General features: G+C 35.7%; 1 protein-coding gene across 1 annotated transcript in view; it reads left to right on the top strand.

Annotated features, from left to right (window-relative positions):
• GPR64 (G protein-coupled receptor 64) overlaps positions 1–14,613 on the top strand; it is a 46,881-nt gene that overhangs the window by 15,172 nt on the left and 17,096 nt on the right. The window contains exons 3-13 of the mRNA XM_010571261.1: positions 673–714; positions 2,034–2,072; positions 4,556–4,588; positions 5,514–5,555; positions 7,429–7,485; positions 8,727–8,794; positions 10,860–10,933; positions 11,972–12,011; positions 12,144–12,178; positions 13,607–13,689; positions 14,367–14,427. Coding sequence (XP_010569563.1) covers positions 673–714; positions 2,034–2,072; positions 4,556–4,588; positions 5,514–5,555; positions 7,429–7,485; positions 8,727–8,794; positions 10,860–10,933; positions 11,972–12,011; positions 12,144–12,178; positions 13,607–13,689; positions 14,367–14,427 — 574 coding nt within the window. The remainder of the gene's footprint in view (positions 1–672; positions 715–2,033; positions 2,073–4,555; positions 4,589–5,513; positions 5,556–7,428; positions 7,486–8,726; positions 8,795–10,859; positions 10,934–11,971; positions 12,012–12,143; positions 12,179–13,606; positions 13,690–14,366; positions 14,428–14,613) is intronic.

Here is a 14,613-nt window from a genome sequence, read left to right as displayed (position 1 = left end):
TCTGTCTGCTCATTGTTTAGATAATCTTTGGTGGTGCAGCTCTTGGGCATGTGAGCATCTACATGATGTATATGCACATCGTGATGTAGATGTATTCTCAAAGCATACCTTATTAATTTGTAAACATGTATGGAATAAAGCATCCCTGTCTTACCCAACTCTCCTGCCCCCTGCTTTTTTTTTTTTTTTGGTTTGATTTCTTTGTTTCTCTTTGCGTTAATAAAATTTCACTTCTTGAATAATCCATCAGCATTTCTTTTCTACATTTTTGCAAAAATAGCTGCATGAAAGCATAGCTGTGTATACCTGTTACAATTTTGGTTGCTGCTCTTCGGTCTACTTCATCTTCACTCAAGCAAACATGCTGAAAGGGTTTCTGAAGACATTGGCAATGGAAGGGCAGTGGGAAAGCTCACAGCCTAATTTGTGTCTTCCATGAGTGTAAAAGTGATAAACTGAGTAAAAAATTGAACTCAATAGAGTTGCAACTTCCAGCTTTCAAAAAGACTCAACACGCGTTTCTCAATGGATGCAAAGTAGTTTTGCAAACCAGCTTGAATTGAGGTGAGTAGCACATCTAAAACGGTTGCATTTAAAAAAGTGTGTGTATATATGCGTGGGTACAAATATATATAAAAAATTCTGCTCCTAAAAAATCTTCTTCCTTTGTAGTTGAAACTGCTGCTATGTTGCCTGGCAGAAAACTGATAACAGGTATATGGGTGTTCTGTGTAATTTTTTCCCCATTGTTCTTGTATTTTAGAAAGGTCGTAGGAAGATTGCTGCTGCTGTTACTTTTTAGTTCATAGAGATAGTTAAGAATATGTAAATATTTGCAAATTAATTATCCATATCATCCTTGTGGCTTATTTAGCATATTTCATGGTGCAAATAGCATCAGTAATTTTCCAGAGAAAATGAAAATAAGGTCACTGAGATTATTCCAATTCTGCTTTCATTGCAGAAATTATATTTACATTTATCCTTTGGAAAGAAGCTATTACTAGTTTTCAGTAAGTCAAGAAAAATAGTCTGAGCAAGGAATCATGTGAGCAATTAGCATTTCAGAAACTCCTCATTCACTATGTTTAACCAAAAAACTCTGGGTTTCCGCAAAGACTTTTGGTATCTCTCGCTCAATTCTTCTACAACATTAGGAAAAGCTTTACAGTATCATTAGTGTATTGTAAGTAACATTATAGAATGACTTTTGAGTTTTGAGAGAAGATGTTGAAATACCTCAAGTATATTTTTTGAAGTGTTTCATATTTGCAGCCAGCTGTTCTTTAGATTATATTTCTGTGATAACTGTGACTTGACTTGTCCATGGCACGGTCAAAAACTACTCAATGTACGAAAGGGCTAATTTTGAACTTGCTATGTGAACCAGATATCAAATTTCCTAATTTCTTTTTGATCAAAATACTGACTGTAACAACATCAAAGATTTAGTGGCTAGTGTTTGCTATGTAAGTAGTTGGCTGGCTCCTATCAAGATCAGAGGTTCAGACTTGAAATGAATTAGCTTTTTGTAATGTTGCTTTTTGCAGGCTAGAAAAGAGAAGAGATATGTATGGGATAATTTTAAAATGACAAGTCTCAATGTTATTATACAAAGTCTGAGAAGAGTTCTTCATACCCAACTACAGCCATCTTGTTATGCACGCTTGATTCCCATTCTCTGAATTGGCAAGACACTCATGGTAGGCATGCAGCTTTCAGGCTAGCGTGGCACATATCTTGGGTCAATGGTTTTTGTTTTCTTAACAAACTGTCCAGTATTTGTTGAAAGGAAGTCGCCTTCAGTTGAATTCTATTTGAATTCATTAAAATTGTAATTTTTTTAGTTAGAGGTTGTTACATCTGCCTTTTTTGACAACCTGGAATTTTTCTTCTGATAAGCAGGTGTTGCCCTCTTCTGGTGAATGCAGTAAACTTTTGCTAATATAAGGAAAGGCTGCTGAGGGTGGCTATGTATGTGTCTGAAACTTCATTATGGTTCTTTTTTTCCCCTTTTATGTCTGAAACAAAAGCTGAAAATTCAAGAGAATCAGCTGCAACAACCATTTCTGGTAAGAAAATCAGGACTTTGCTGCATACTGCAATGTTTTTTATTTCCTGTTAGGTAAATCTGCTTTTATCTGAGGTAATGCAGAAAAGTTGTAATGTAAATGAGTTCTCACATTTAATGTTTTCATTGCTTATTTTTTGAAGAGAAAAATAATTTCTTCATTCTACTTTGTAATGAAATAGCTTACGTCATAGGATTGCTCATGCTTTGTGGCAGTGATGCTTGGGGATAAAGCAGGTACAAGTTGCTTGATCAGGAGCCTTTTGCCCAGTAACCTAAACAGCGAACAGTTTGCCGAGGTGGCAGAGGAGGATGACTGTAGTGAGAGAGCTCCCTTACGTCTCCTCCCACCCTAGCAGATGTGCATATGTCATTTCGTGCAGTGTGGTATACTGCACACACACTCACACACACTCACACACGCAAGACTAGTAACTTCTGGGACCAGAGGTGATGAACATCATCTCTGAAAGCATATTTAAAAAATGAAGAATGTAGACACACAGAATTAGTTGTGTGAAAGCCAGTTGGTTTCTTGCTTAATGTATACTGACATATTGTGCTCTGGAGAAAAGAAATAATACAGATGCAAACACACATGCTTTTGTTCTTTTCCAGATACAATCTTTCTCTGCGAATGGTTCATCTTTAACACTGGAGCCAATTCACTATTTGTTGTAGTTTATACCGTGCCAAATAATACAGATGAAGTCAGCACTTTAGTTTTCACTCTGATTCCTCATATTTTGGCTGCTTGTTAGTTGTCTTAGAAAATCAGTTGTCTTCAGGATTGTTACTTATGGTTTAACCCCAGCCAGCAACTAAGCACCAGGCAGCCGCTTCGCTCACTTCCTCCCCACCCAGTGGGATGGGGGAGAGAATCGGAAAAAAAACCAAACTCGTGGGTTGAGTGAAGACAGTTTAATAGGACAGAAAAGGAAAATAATAATTATAATGATAATAATAATATAATAAAAGAATTAGAATATACAAAACAAGTGACGCACAATGCAGTTGCTCACCACTCGCTGACCAATGCCCAGTCGGTTCCCGAGCAGCGATCCGCCTCCCTGGCCAACTCCTCCCAGTTTATATACTGGGCATGACATCACGTGGTATAGACTATCCCTTTGGCCGGTTTGGGTCAGCTGTTCCGACTGTGTCCCCTCCCAACTTCTTGTGCCCCTCCAGCCTTCTTGCTGGCTGGGCATGAGAAGCTGAAAAATCCTTGACTTAGTCTAAACACCACTTAGCAACAACTGGAAACGTCAGTATGTTATCAACATCCTTCTCATACTAAACCCAAAATGTAACACTATACCTAGAAAGAAAATTAACTCTATCCCAGCTGAAACCAGGACATTACTTAAGAACAAAATATGCTTAGCTTTTATTCCAAGTATGGAATTAGGAGGGTGCTTTTAAAAAGGCTCAAAATGACTAGTCTAGTTGAAATAAATATATCAGAAAGAAAAGCTCCCTTCCCCTTTCCATGTAATGAAGTAGATTGCTTTTTTTTTTTTTCCCTTGATATGCAACTATCTTTTTGCAGAGCCACCAACTTTTCTTTATTATACTTTGGATATTGCTTCTACTAATGACAGTGATGCTTTTAGTAGAGAAGTTTGGAAAGCGTAGTGTTCTTCTGTTATGAAGCTGCTCTGGCCCATTTTAAAAAAGTCACTAAGTTGTCATGTTGGAGTGATATAAAGTGGTCCTCTAACTACTTTGTATTCCTGCACTGACACCTAAAATATACTTACTAAGCACATCCTTCCTGAGCAATCTTTAAATTTTCTTCTGTTGTCTTAATGTAATTTTCTTTTTTTTTTTTTTTGATGTAGCTGAAAAAAATTGCATCCTCACACTATTTTATTTATATATGGTTATTGGCAAAAATAGTTTTTTAGAGAGACAGTTTGCCAAAGCCAGTGTGCCATCTCTGCTCATGAATATTGTGGTTGCATGCAGGAAAAGGTCCTTGGGGCTATGCAGTTACTGCTATTGGATATGCCAAATTCATCTGCATCTTCTAAAAGAATGAAACCAGTAAAAGGAACTTATCTGAAGGAACTCAATTACCAGTTGTTTGTGTTCAGATACTCAGATTTTTAAAATAATATGAACACCATTTCAAATATTTTACATTGAAATAATGTGAACATTAACAAGTACTGCAGTTGTTCTTGAAATGGAACTTAGAGAAATAATATTTAGTTCCTGTTCAACATTTTGCATGCTTGATCCTTTTTCTCCAAAATTAATAGAAATAAAATACTATATTAATACAGTTTTTACTTCTTTTCTCTTTTTTTTCTGCCAGAATCCTCTATTGTTACTTTTATCATCTATCCTATTAATCCTTCAGGCAAGATTTAGTTAGATTTAGATTTTCTTAGATTTTTTAGATTTAGATTTTCTTAGATTTTTTAGATTTTTATTTTAATTTTATTGTTTTTACTGTTATTAATTTTTCTTCCTCAGATATGACTTCAGAGGAGACTACACAAACTGCAGGTGAGAATTACCACAAAGAAAGTAAGGTCTGAAGGGAGATGTTTGTTTCATTGATGAAAGTTTGTTGTTTGTTTGGTTTTTTTAATAACTGGGATTTGTTTGGTCAAAATGTGAACTTAAAATTTGTATTTATGTCCAGTGTATATTTTAAGTCTGCATGGGTAGGGTTTTGAAGTGCATTTAGCTGACACTGAGCTGTTAACCTTGCTTTTTTATTCAAAATATTACATTGCTTACCAAAGCCCAAACTGGGCATATTTATTTTTAACAAGTACGTAGTTTTTCGGTATATCTGTAGATAGAATGTTTTCTGTACTTTCTGATACTGTTTAAAGTATTTTACAGAACTAAAATGTACACCCCATTCCTTGAAGACACTTAGATGATACATGTTCTTGCAGTGAGCTGCCAAATACGATCAGTGAAGACTCAATCAGAAGAACTTGCTACCCCCTTTTTTTCCTGATGTTTGCATTTGAAAACAAGGAGTAGGTTCATCCCACATCAGTACAGATACCTACATGTCTGTATATGAGCTAGACATCCTGCTATTCTTCATAGTTGGTGGAGAGAAAGACACATTTTTAGGACATCTTATGCTGAAGTGCTCATGTAGAATAGGTTAAATGGGAATGACTCAGACCTTAAAAGCACCACTTTCCCCACTGAATAATAGGGAGCCTAAGGTAACTGGCTCATATTGGGACATAAACATTTGATTGGATGGATCTCACTCCGAATGCTGCTTTTTCATTTCCCTTGCTGAGAGTAACTTAATTCCCAAATGGTCATGTGTTCACACTTCTCCTGGGAAGACAGGGTCTAAAGTAGAAATTAGGAAACTTATTTTTGTGACATGTATTTCATAGGCTTTTTAAGTGAAAAAGTGAAAACTTAATTTTAAAACTTTTTTTTTTTATAACAGAAGCTCTTAACATCACTGATTATTACTCCACCATAACACCAGGTAGGATTCATATATCACCACTAATCTTCTTTTATGCCCCTCAAAATTTAAGCGTGTGTGAGTTCAGGAGGTCTGCTCCCAAATATTTCTAATAGGATCTTTTTTCTTGGTATTATGGTGTGTCATATTAGCAGTCTGCCTTACTTCGCATTGATCTCCAGTCTGGTAGAAGGTCTAATTCTGCAATGCTTGTCTACATGGCCACCTATAGAAGAGTTTGGTTATTTTCTAAGTCAGAGCAGCAGGTTACCAAAAAGATGTAAGAAAAACAATCTCAGGGACCATGTTTACTTAAAAAAAAAAAAAAAATTCTCATGCTTTTTAGTAGATCGAAGCCAGTCATGATGTTCTCCAGGCAGGTCTACTCTACAGGAGTAGGCTGAATTTAATTTTTTTTATTATCCATGTAGGAGCCTGGAAGACCAATTAGAATGTATTTGCACTGAATTAGTGTGAGTGGTGGAACTGCCTTGGAGCCATACTGGCTAGTGTAATTTGACCGTGTGAATGTGACCTGCAGGAAGTTTGCAGCTGTGTTATCTGATGATCTTTGGGGGCTGGAAGCACTAGTGATTTTTGACCACTCTTTTATCCTCCACACTGTTTATCTATTTTGTGCATTTTGGTGGCATGCAGAGATCCTAAGCAAGACTAGGTGGCACACAAATAGATACTCTGTAAAGAAAAAGAGGCTGATGTTACTCTTTACTTTGTGTCACTCCTGGATTTTGTGTTGGGTTTTTATAAGTGTTGGGTTTTTTATGTAGTTAATAATTTTGACAAATTCAGTTATTTATAAACACGTTATTTCTTTAACGATTGTTTAAAAAAAAAAAAGTGCTACTACAATTTTCCTAACTATTTCACTGACAAGTGCCAACACAAAAGGGAAGGCAAATTTATTCAAATCTAAATTGCTGTCTGAAAAAATACTTTTTTTTCTAATAATTTGAATACTGCCACCAGCTCATGATCTGTACCCTTGTGATGGCTGTTTGTTGATGGTGATAAAATTGATGAAGCATCAAGCTGTAACAGGCAAATATTTGTACCACAGAAAAAGTAAAAAAGTAAAAAAAATTCCCATCTCATTTGCTACTAGCTAATGATAAGAGCAGAGAAAATAGCATTTGTTTTTCCATTAATGGATGCCAATCTATCTGCTTAAGTAAGGAAAGTTGTGCTGCCGCACTGTTTTTATGAACAAGTGTAGGAGTTTTGTCTTGGATGCAAATATCTTTCTGGTCCTTTATTTTGTTTTTATGCAACAGAGCCATCTTAATTTGGGATCGGGATTAAATTGAGACTTTCTTTGCAGTGTAGGTAGTATTAAAAATATGGGAGCAGCCAAAAGCTTGCTGTAACTAAGTAAAGACATGTTCTACTAGAAGAGAGTATACATTTGCTATCATCATAGTTTGAATTCTATCGGGTAGAACAGTTTTAGTTTCATGCTATCCTAAGTAGCTGTAGTAGGATCCTCAGAAGCAGATAATGTGCTACCTAGTGACTGAATACTGTGATATTTGAAAAGTTTATTTAGGGTATGCTGATTTCTGTTTTATTTGGATTTAAAAAAAAAAAAAAAAGAAAAAATAGAGACTACTTGCATGTAGGTCTTCTGTGGAAACAGTTACAGAAAATTATTCAAAATTAATTAATCAAAACCAGAATGTTTCACTCTGAATATTAAGTCTTGGAAAATGTCATGGTAAGTGCCCTAGGGAAGTAAAGCCTAGACAGTGTGTGAAATATTTCTAAAAGGTAAAGACCTTTACATTTAAAACATTGAAATGATTGTAAATATGTATGTTTGTCAGTACTGGGTTTAAGTTCAACTCTTTTACTCACTAGATTTTTTTCTTCCCCAAAGAAATTATTGCAGGAGAAACTATTTTATGCAACATAACACCTGTCTGTAATTTTTCAGGTTAGTGGTTTTCTTTTTCCTTTTTTTCTTACAAAAAACATGTCCAACTATTTTCTATTCTAAGTAATGAGGCAATGTTTAGTTGCTATATAAAAGCTAGCTCAGTAATAAATTCTTTTGCAAATTTAGAGAGATTTTGTATAACTTCTAAAAAAGTAATATAAAGTATGGGGGTTTTAATTTAAAAGTTGTGTTTAGTCTATTGTAGTTTTGATCTTTGGTTTCTTATCAAAGGATACACAGTTGCAGATAAGAATTACAAACCTGAGAAAACAAGAAACTAGTATGCTATGGTAGATGCTAATGCCTGCCATATTGAGCCTACTTCTGTATCAGGAATAGAAGTTGAAATAGTGTTTAGGAGAATTACTGTAAAAGCCTGCATGTATTTTAAAAGCGTAATGTGACAAAACAGACAGACAAAGGAAAATGGAAAGGGCAGTGATATTCCCTTTATGTGCGTTAACAAAAACATAGTAAAAGAAGATTTTGTTGATACATTGCTGCCTTCCAAAATGCTTTGATAAATAGCTTCTGTGAGAATACTTCAGAAAATGAAGTCACTTCTGCTGAGTAGCCATATGCTAAGTACTTTATAGATTAGGAAGAGGCAGAATAAATATCTGCCCCACCCCCTGTCTATACAGTTTCCCTGCTGGTTGACACAGTAAATTGCTAGATGATTTGGGTGACGTCATGTATGCATTCCTGTATGGGTCTTTCTCTGTAGCCTGCACTGAATGTGTGGCTGCAGGAAGAGAAGTATCATAGAAGTTTGTCTCCAAAGTGGGCCTACCAGCAATCAAGGACTGTTGAATGATGCTCTGAATTACGGTATCCTGTAAGTTCTTTAATCCCCAAGGGAATAATTTGCAGAATATTGCTTTGCCTATACCCAGACATTTTATTCTGTGGGAGTTGGAGTTGTATTAATAGTAATGTGCAGTGCAGTTTTTCTGTTTTGGGATTAAAAAAAAAAAGACTAGAAGGAATTTAGAGACAGACAACAAAAATAAATATAAAGAAAATAATGAAGCTATTGGACTAGTTCATCTGTGGAAATAGTAAGTGAAGAGGTGAAAGAACAATTGCAAAAATAGTGAATTACCAGAAAAGCTAGTATAAGTGTTCTTACTTCCCTTCTATTGTAACACAAGACAGTGAATTTTTAAATTCTCAAATAATTTTACCTCATGTGGTTTAGTGTTGATTTTCTTAACTTTTTTGCCTTTTGGTTTTAGTGTTCTATGTGGGCAAGGTAAAACTTCAGGCAAGTGAAGAAAGTAACACGTCACTAAATGTAGAAATAGTAAGTGTTTTCTCTTTTAAAACTTTATTGTAGGGAAGGTTGAAATGAGTTTCTTTGTCTACACTTAAAATACTGATACCCTAACATGATTCTTATTATGTTTTCTGTAGTTCTATTTTATTTCAAATACAGTTTGCAGTACAAGTTAATATTTGCAGTGGGTGGATTTACTCTCTCTCTCTCTCTCTCAAACAGCTGCTTTGCACCTAAATTTTAGTGTTCCAGCTAAGTAAACTTCCTACGTTAAGGGCCTATATTCTCTATATAGCCACTGAAAGGAGGGGGAAGCTCTGGGAAGTCTGGAGAGAGGAACTGCCTAATTAAGAGTCTACATTTAGGCATACAGGATTTTCCTTGAGAAGGGCAACAAAGCTGGTGAAGGGACTGGAGCACAAGTCTTATGAGGAGCAGCTGAGGGAACTGGGGTTGTTTAGCCTGGAGAAAAGGAGGCCTAGGAGAGACCTTATTGCTCTCTACAACTACCTGAAAGGAGGCTGTAGCAAGGTGAGGGTTGGTTTCTTCCCCGAAGTAACAAGTGATGGGATGAGAGGAAATGGCCTCAACTTGCTCCAGAGGAGGTTTAGGGTGAATATTAGGAACAATTTCTTTCCTGAAAGGGTTGTCAGGCATTGGAACAGGCTGCCCAGGGAAGTGGTGGAATCACCATCCCTGGAGGTGTTCAAAAAACATGTAGATGTGGCACTTCAGGACATGGTTTAGTGGGCATGGTGGTGTTGGGTTGATGGTTGGACTGGATGATCTTAAAGGTCTTTACCAACCTAAACGATTCTATGATTCCTTTGGAGATTAACTTAGGCACTTTAGTTTAGAAGGTGAGCATCATTAGATGGCAACAGTGTGGGCATAAATTAAGTTGGATTGCATCCTGGGAATAATTCATGTTGACACTGTCATAAATAGGGTATCGTTCTATGCTTTTTTGATATGTCATTAATCAGTTATTAATTTTGCAATATGCCTATGTGACACAAGTGTGTCCACTTATACAGCACAACAGAGGTTTAAGAGAATGATACCATGCAAAGCAAGGACCACACAGATCATTCAGTATCGAGATAATACTATGAGGATGAGAATGTTTAGTCATTATAAATGGAAAACTGAAGGGAGTACAAAAAAAGGACATTAGCTTGTAAAGGACCTTGTATCTTTCTCCTACACATCCCTGTCTGCGCTCAGGCTGAGATTTTACATGCCAGTCTCTGCAAGCATGAGAGCAGTCAGCAAAACCACTGCAGAGAGCTACTGCACGGGTGCACATGGAGCATTGAGTTCAGGCAAAAGCAAGCCACCTCTGCATTGTGTTGCATTTCAGTGGTGATAGTGCCTGCTGAAACTGTCCTAGCGTATTAACATTATGCCTACAGCTATTGGAAAAAATGGGTTTCCTGTCTCTTAAACTCTTTTACTTTTTAGCAGAATATTTCTAAGATAATGTCAATACTATATATGTTAGATGTTTTCATCATGGTGCTCGCTGCTTGCATGAAATGTAAAAATAAGTGGTAATGGTGGCAACCAGAAGAATGCAGTTCTATAAAGGGCCTTTAGATAAACCTTAGTGTATCCCCTTGCCCTAAGGCTAGATCATATATATTTAGATCATTCCTACCATGTCTTTCACCTCAGTTCTTGACTTCTTACTCCCAGGATTCTATGCTGTCTGTTACTTATGTCTATTATGGAGCTCGTCCCATTGCTCCACTTACAGTTAGAAAGTTTGTTCAGTGTCTGGTCTAAGCTGTCTTCACTGCAAACTAAGCCAAATTCCCCTTTTTCCAACATGAGGTATGGTGAGGTCACTATCCTCTTGCCATATCTTTCACAAATCAGATCCAGTTATTCGGTCTATACTAGATGAGCCAATTCCTTCCATAAGTTGTGACAACAGTGTCATGGTAAATATTTGTTGAAGTGTAGTCATGAGAAAATGTGCTTCTTCTCTTTGGAATTTCAGACGGTTAAAATGTGTGAAGTAAACATGTTTCTTTTAAGGCTAAAAGTTACTGGGTTTACTTAGCTGTGGAATCTTTGTTTCTAACAGATTAATAACATAACCATCAACAATCAAGTAACAAAATTACTTGCAATTCCAGCACCTACCCCACAAGAATTGAGGTAAGTAATTTTTAATAAGGATCGAAATCTTTGTTACGTTTGAAAAAGATGACGTGAGACCTTCCATGTGGTTAGCAGACTCTTCACTTTGCATTATTCCTGCACTTTAAAAATTTCAGGAGTTGTAAGTTACTGTTCTTTAACATAAAGTTCACATTGGTTAAAATAGTCTTAGTTTTGTTTTATGTACCACTGGAGTTTGCTTTAAGAAATGGTACACTTGCTGATTTCCTTTTAGGCCCTTCAGTTTCCTTGGGGCTCAACAAGGCCTTCAGGCCTTGTTGTTTATATGCCGATGATCTTAATAACAGTAGTAGTAGTAGTAGTAATAATAATAATACCACCTGAGGACATGAGTTGTGGATTGTTGAGAATGCCAGTCTGGCTGCTGCTCTTCATGAATAAATGGTTTTTGTAATTTCAGGGATTCAGTCTGTCTCATAGGAAATTACTAAGAGAACTTTTATAGCTGTGTGTTTTTTAATATGTATTCTTGCAGTCATATCTATATTTTTATTTTGGTGTAGTTTCTTCTTTCACAGTCTTTGTAAGGAGAGGTTTGACTGAGTGAATATTTATTGCTATTCCCAAAACGTACCCTGAAAATCAGAAAGATGTAATTGGCCAACAGGTCTTGTTTATAGAAGAAATCCATATTTCTTACTTATTCTACTTCTGTGGTTTTGAGTATAAATTTAGAATTCTGTTCCAAATGCTTGCTTGCCAAAAGGCAACATTAAGATTTATCTTTTGCTCTTTTAAATAACTTTTAAATAAGTGGGTTGATATTAAAATATGTGATGACAGAGGTTCAAACTTAGTTTGTGGAGTGACTAATAAAAGGCAACTTTTAAAATGTTTAATCCTTTGAAAAGTGGTTTTACAATATTAGAACTGGCATAATTTTAAAAAATCACAGATCAGCTGGAAAAATGTTTTTCTTTCTCAGTAATTGCTTGTTCTTTTCATTATATTGTTGTAATTGTCTTTAGGAACATAACTAGAAATCCCTCATAATGGTAACTTTTTATTTTAAAGAATTTCAGAGTTCAACAAAACCTTGCAAGCAGTAAGTGAGGTAAGATTACTAATTGTTGTTACTGTTTGGACAACTTTTTTCCAACTTATTTCTGATAATGTCATTATCTAAGTATCAGTCCTGTTTTCTCATGACAAAACAACTTTTTTCTATTTTCATTTGTCATTACAGTCCTCTGTTATGGAATGCAGTGCAGAAAACCAGAGGTTTGTTGTTAATTTTTTAAATGCTCATATATTTAAAAGCTTATATATTGTCTTGGGATCTATCAAGTATGAATGGCTATGTAACAGAAGAAAAAACAAACTTTCTAGGAAGTTAAGTTTGAGAAATAGGCTGTAGAAATATATGTAGGCTGACAAAGAAATTCTGATCCCATTATTCTCCTCACATTAATGTTTTTTTTTTAAGTTGTTTTTTTTTTTTTTTTTTTTTTTAAAACCAAACTGTATTGCTTTTCATTAATCTTCTGGTGAAGCACAGGCTTGCCTGCCATATTTCTCTGCGTCTTTGTATTAGCTAAGTCACATAGCAACTTAGTGACTAAGGCTGTGGGATTTGGAACCACCAAATTTCCAGAGCTTGTGAATACAATGCAGTCTTTGAGAGAATTGCTTCAGACATCCCAAGTTGCTGTCCTCTGGCTTGGGAAATCAACTGTCTTCAGGGTATGGGAAGCCTGAGAAGGTAACCAGTTCAGAGTTTGGAAGCCATGGGGTATCAGAATGGCACAGCTGCTCCACAGAGGTGATCCTGGAAACCCTGAAATGTAGATAATGTCTGTTAATTTAATTGCTACTCATCACTAAATTGCTGGTCCTTTAAACTGATCAGTTTGGAAACGCTATATTCTAAAATAAAATGTGGAACTTCATTTCCCCAAATACTTTAATGTGGGGTTTATCTTCCTGGGTTAGGATGAAAGAAAAGTCCAAAACACTTAAATAGTAATAGACAGAAAGTCAGATCACACCTTCACATCATATACTGGCAGTAGTTAGGGTACTATTTTTATTCTTATTAGCTGGAAAGAAGCTTCACTTCATCTTTTATGTGTTTCCTTTTCATTCACCTGTGTGTTTGAGTTTGCTGAACATGAAGAATTATTATTGTAGGTTTGCTAGTTTAGGCAGGGCTTCAGGTCATCGAACCATAACTATGTAGTTACATGCTTAGGTGGATCATTTAAGTTCTCTCTAAAGTCAGGAGAGAGAACACTGGCTTTCCCCCGGTGATGGAGTTTTCATATGCACTGACATAGCTACCTAGGACACTTGCTAGTTCCTCTCTGGAGTCTCTTTACAGTAACAGTGGAGATTACATTGTTATCTTTACAAAATTATCAATGCTTTAATGGCTAACATTAATTAGGGAGGATGCCATTTAAGAATCAACAGTGTCTGTAGAGAAAATAAGCTGCCACAAACTGATGTATTACTTTTCTGTTTAGCCTGGCATAGCGTTTTATGTGCATTAAAAATATCCCCAAATCTGAAAGAGCCTAGGAAGAATGTGCTTTCACGCTTAGCATTTGTGCTAATGTGCTTTCACTTAGCATTTGATGTTAGTTTCATGCATTGTAAAAATGAGGCAGATCTGTTTCTTGAGTCTAAAGCTCTTTCTTCTCATTATAGTATACACTGCAATTTCATAATGAAGCTGGCTGAGAGAGAGAATATAAGCACTTTAACAGACGAAGCAGAAATAAGCCAAATTAGTAAGTTATGCTCTAAACACAATCTCATCAGTTACCCTTTCAGATTAAATTTCATGTGTTTACATGTGACCTCCAAGTAGCTAAAAGAAAAGATTTTTAAGTATTTTTAGATAAAAATAATTTTTTGTTGAATAATATCAATATATCAAAAATGCAGCCTTCTGATTTTTGGGTGGGGAGGCAGAAGATAGAAATATCTTTAAAAAAACTTTGGTGTAAAATTGCTGACTACATTAATAAAGCAGACTTCGAAAGGATTAAGTGTAAAATTACTTGAGAACATAAATGTGTTACTGAAACGGCAATCTGAATTGAAAAGTTCATAAAGTAGCCAAGCTTTCTTAGTGATATTGTGATAGTATGGAGTGGTGACTCATACTGTTTGTCACTTTGTTTCAAAAGATGTAGCTTTGCTTTTTTGGTTTGTTTACAATAACAAAAAGAGAAATCTGTCCTTGTCAGGCATTGAGCAAAAATGTGGGGGTATTGCAGTATTCTGACTGGTCAAGATCTATTTTGCAAATGTAATTTCAGAAGAAAACTCAAAATCAATTTTGCAATATACATTATTGTTTAAAAAAACATAAAACACATGCTTATTTGAATATCCTACTTAACAGTATTAGCAATTTTTATGCTTCAGGATAAACTAGGTTAATGCTTCTTTGTCACCTCAGAACAGTGCTGCTGTTCATCACTGAAGTATTGTTCCTTGACTGCTGAAGAATTACAAATGTAGTAAGTATAAATACAAAATTCGACTTGCTTATTTCTTAAATTTCCTAATGCCTTAATACAGTCAACTTCCATGTTGCAGTGGAATAGCCAGGAAGGTCTCCACAAGAACAACCTGACAGGCATTTTCCTATATAGCTCCCTCCCCATTTCTCCCTCTTCCCCTTCTCTTCTCTTCTCTTCCCCCCC

The sequence above is a fragment of the Haliaeetus leucocephalus genome, unplaced genomic scaffold, assembly GCF_000737465.1.
Source record: "Haliaeetus leucocephalus isolate CR32 unplaced genomic scaffold, Haliaeetus_leucocephalus-4.0 Scaffold317, whole genome shotgun sequence".
Lineage (NCBI taxonomy): Eukaryota > Metazoa > Chordata > Aves > Accipitriformes > Accipitridae > Haliaeetus > Haliaeetus leucocephalus.
The sequence above is the reverse complement of the archived record's forward strand: the minus strand, read 5'-3'. Positions and strand labels throughout refer to the sequence as shown.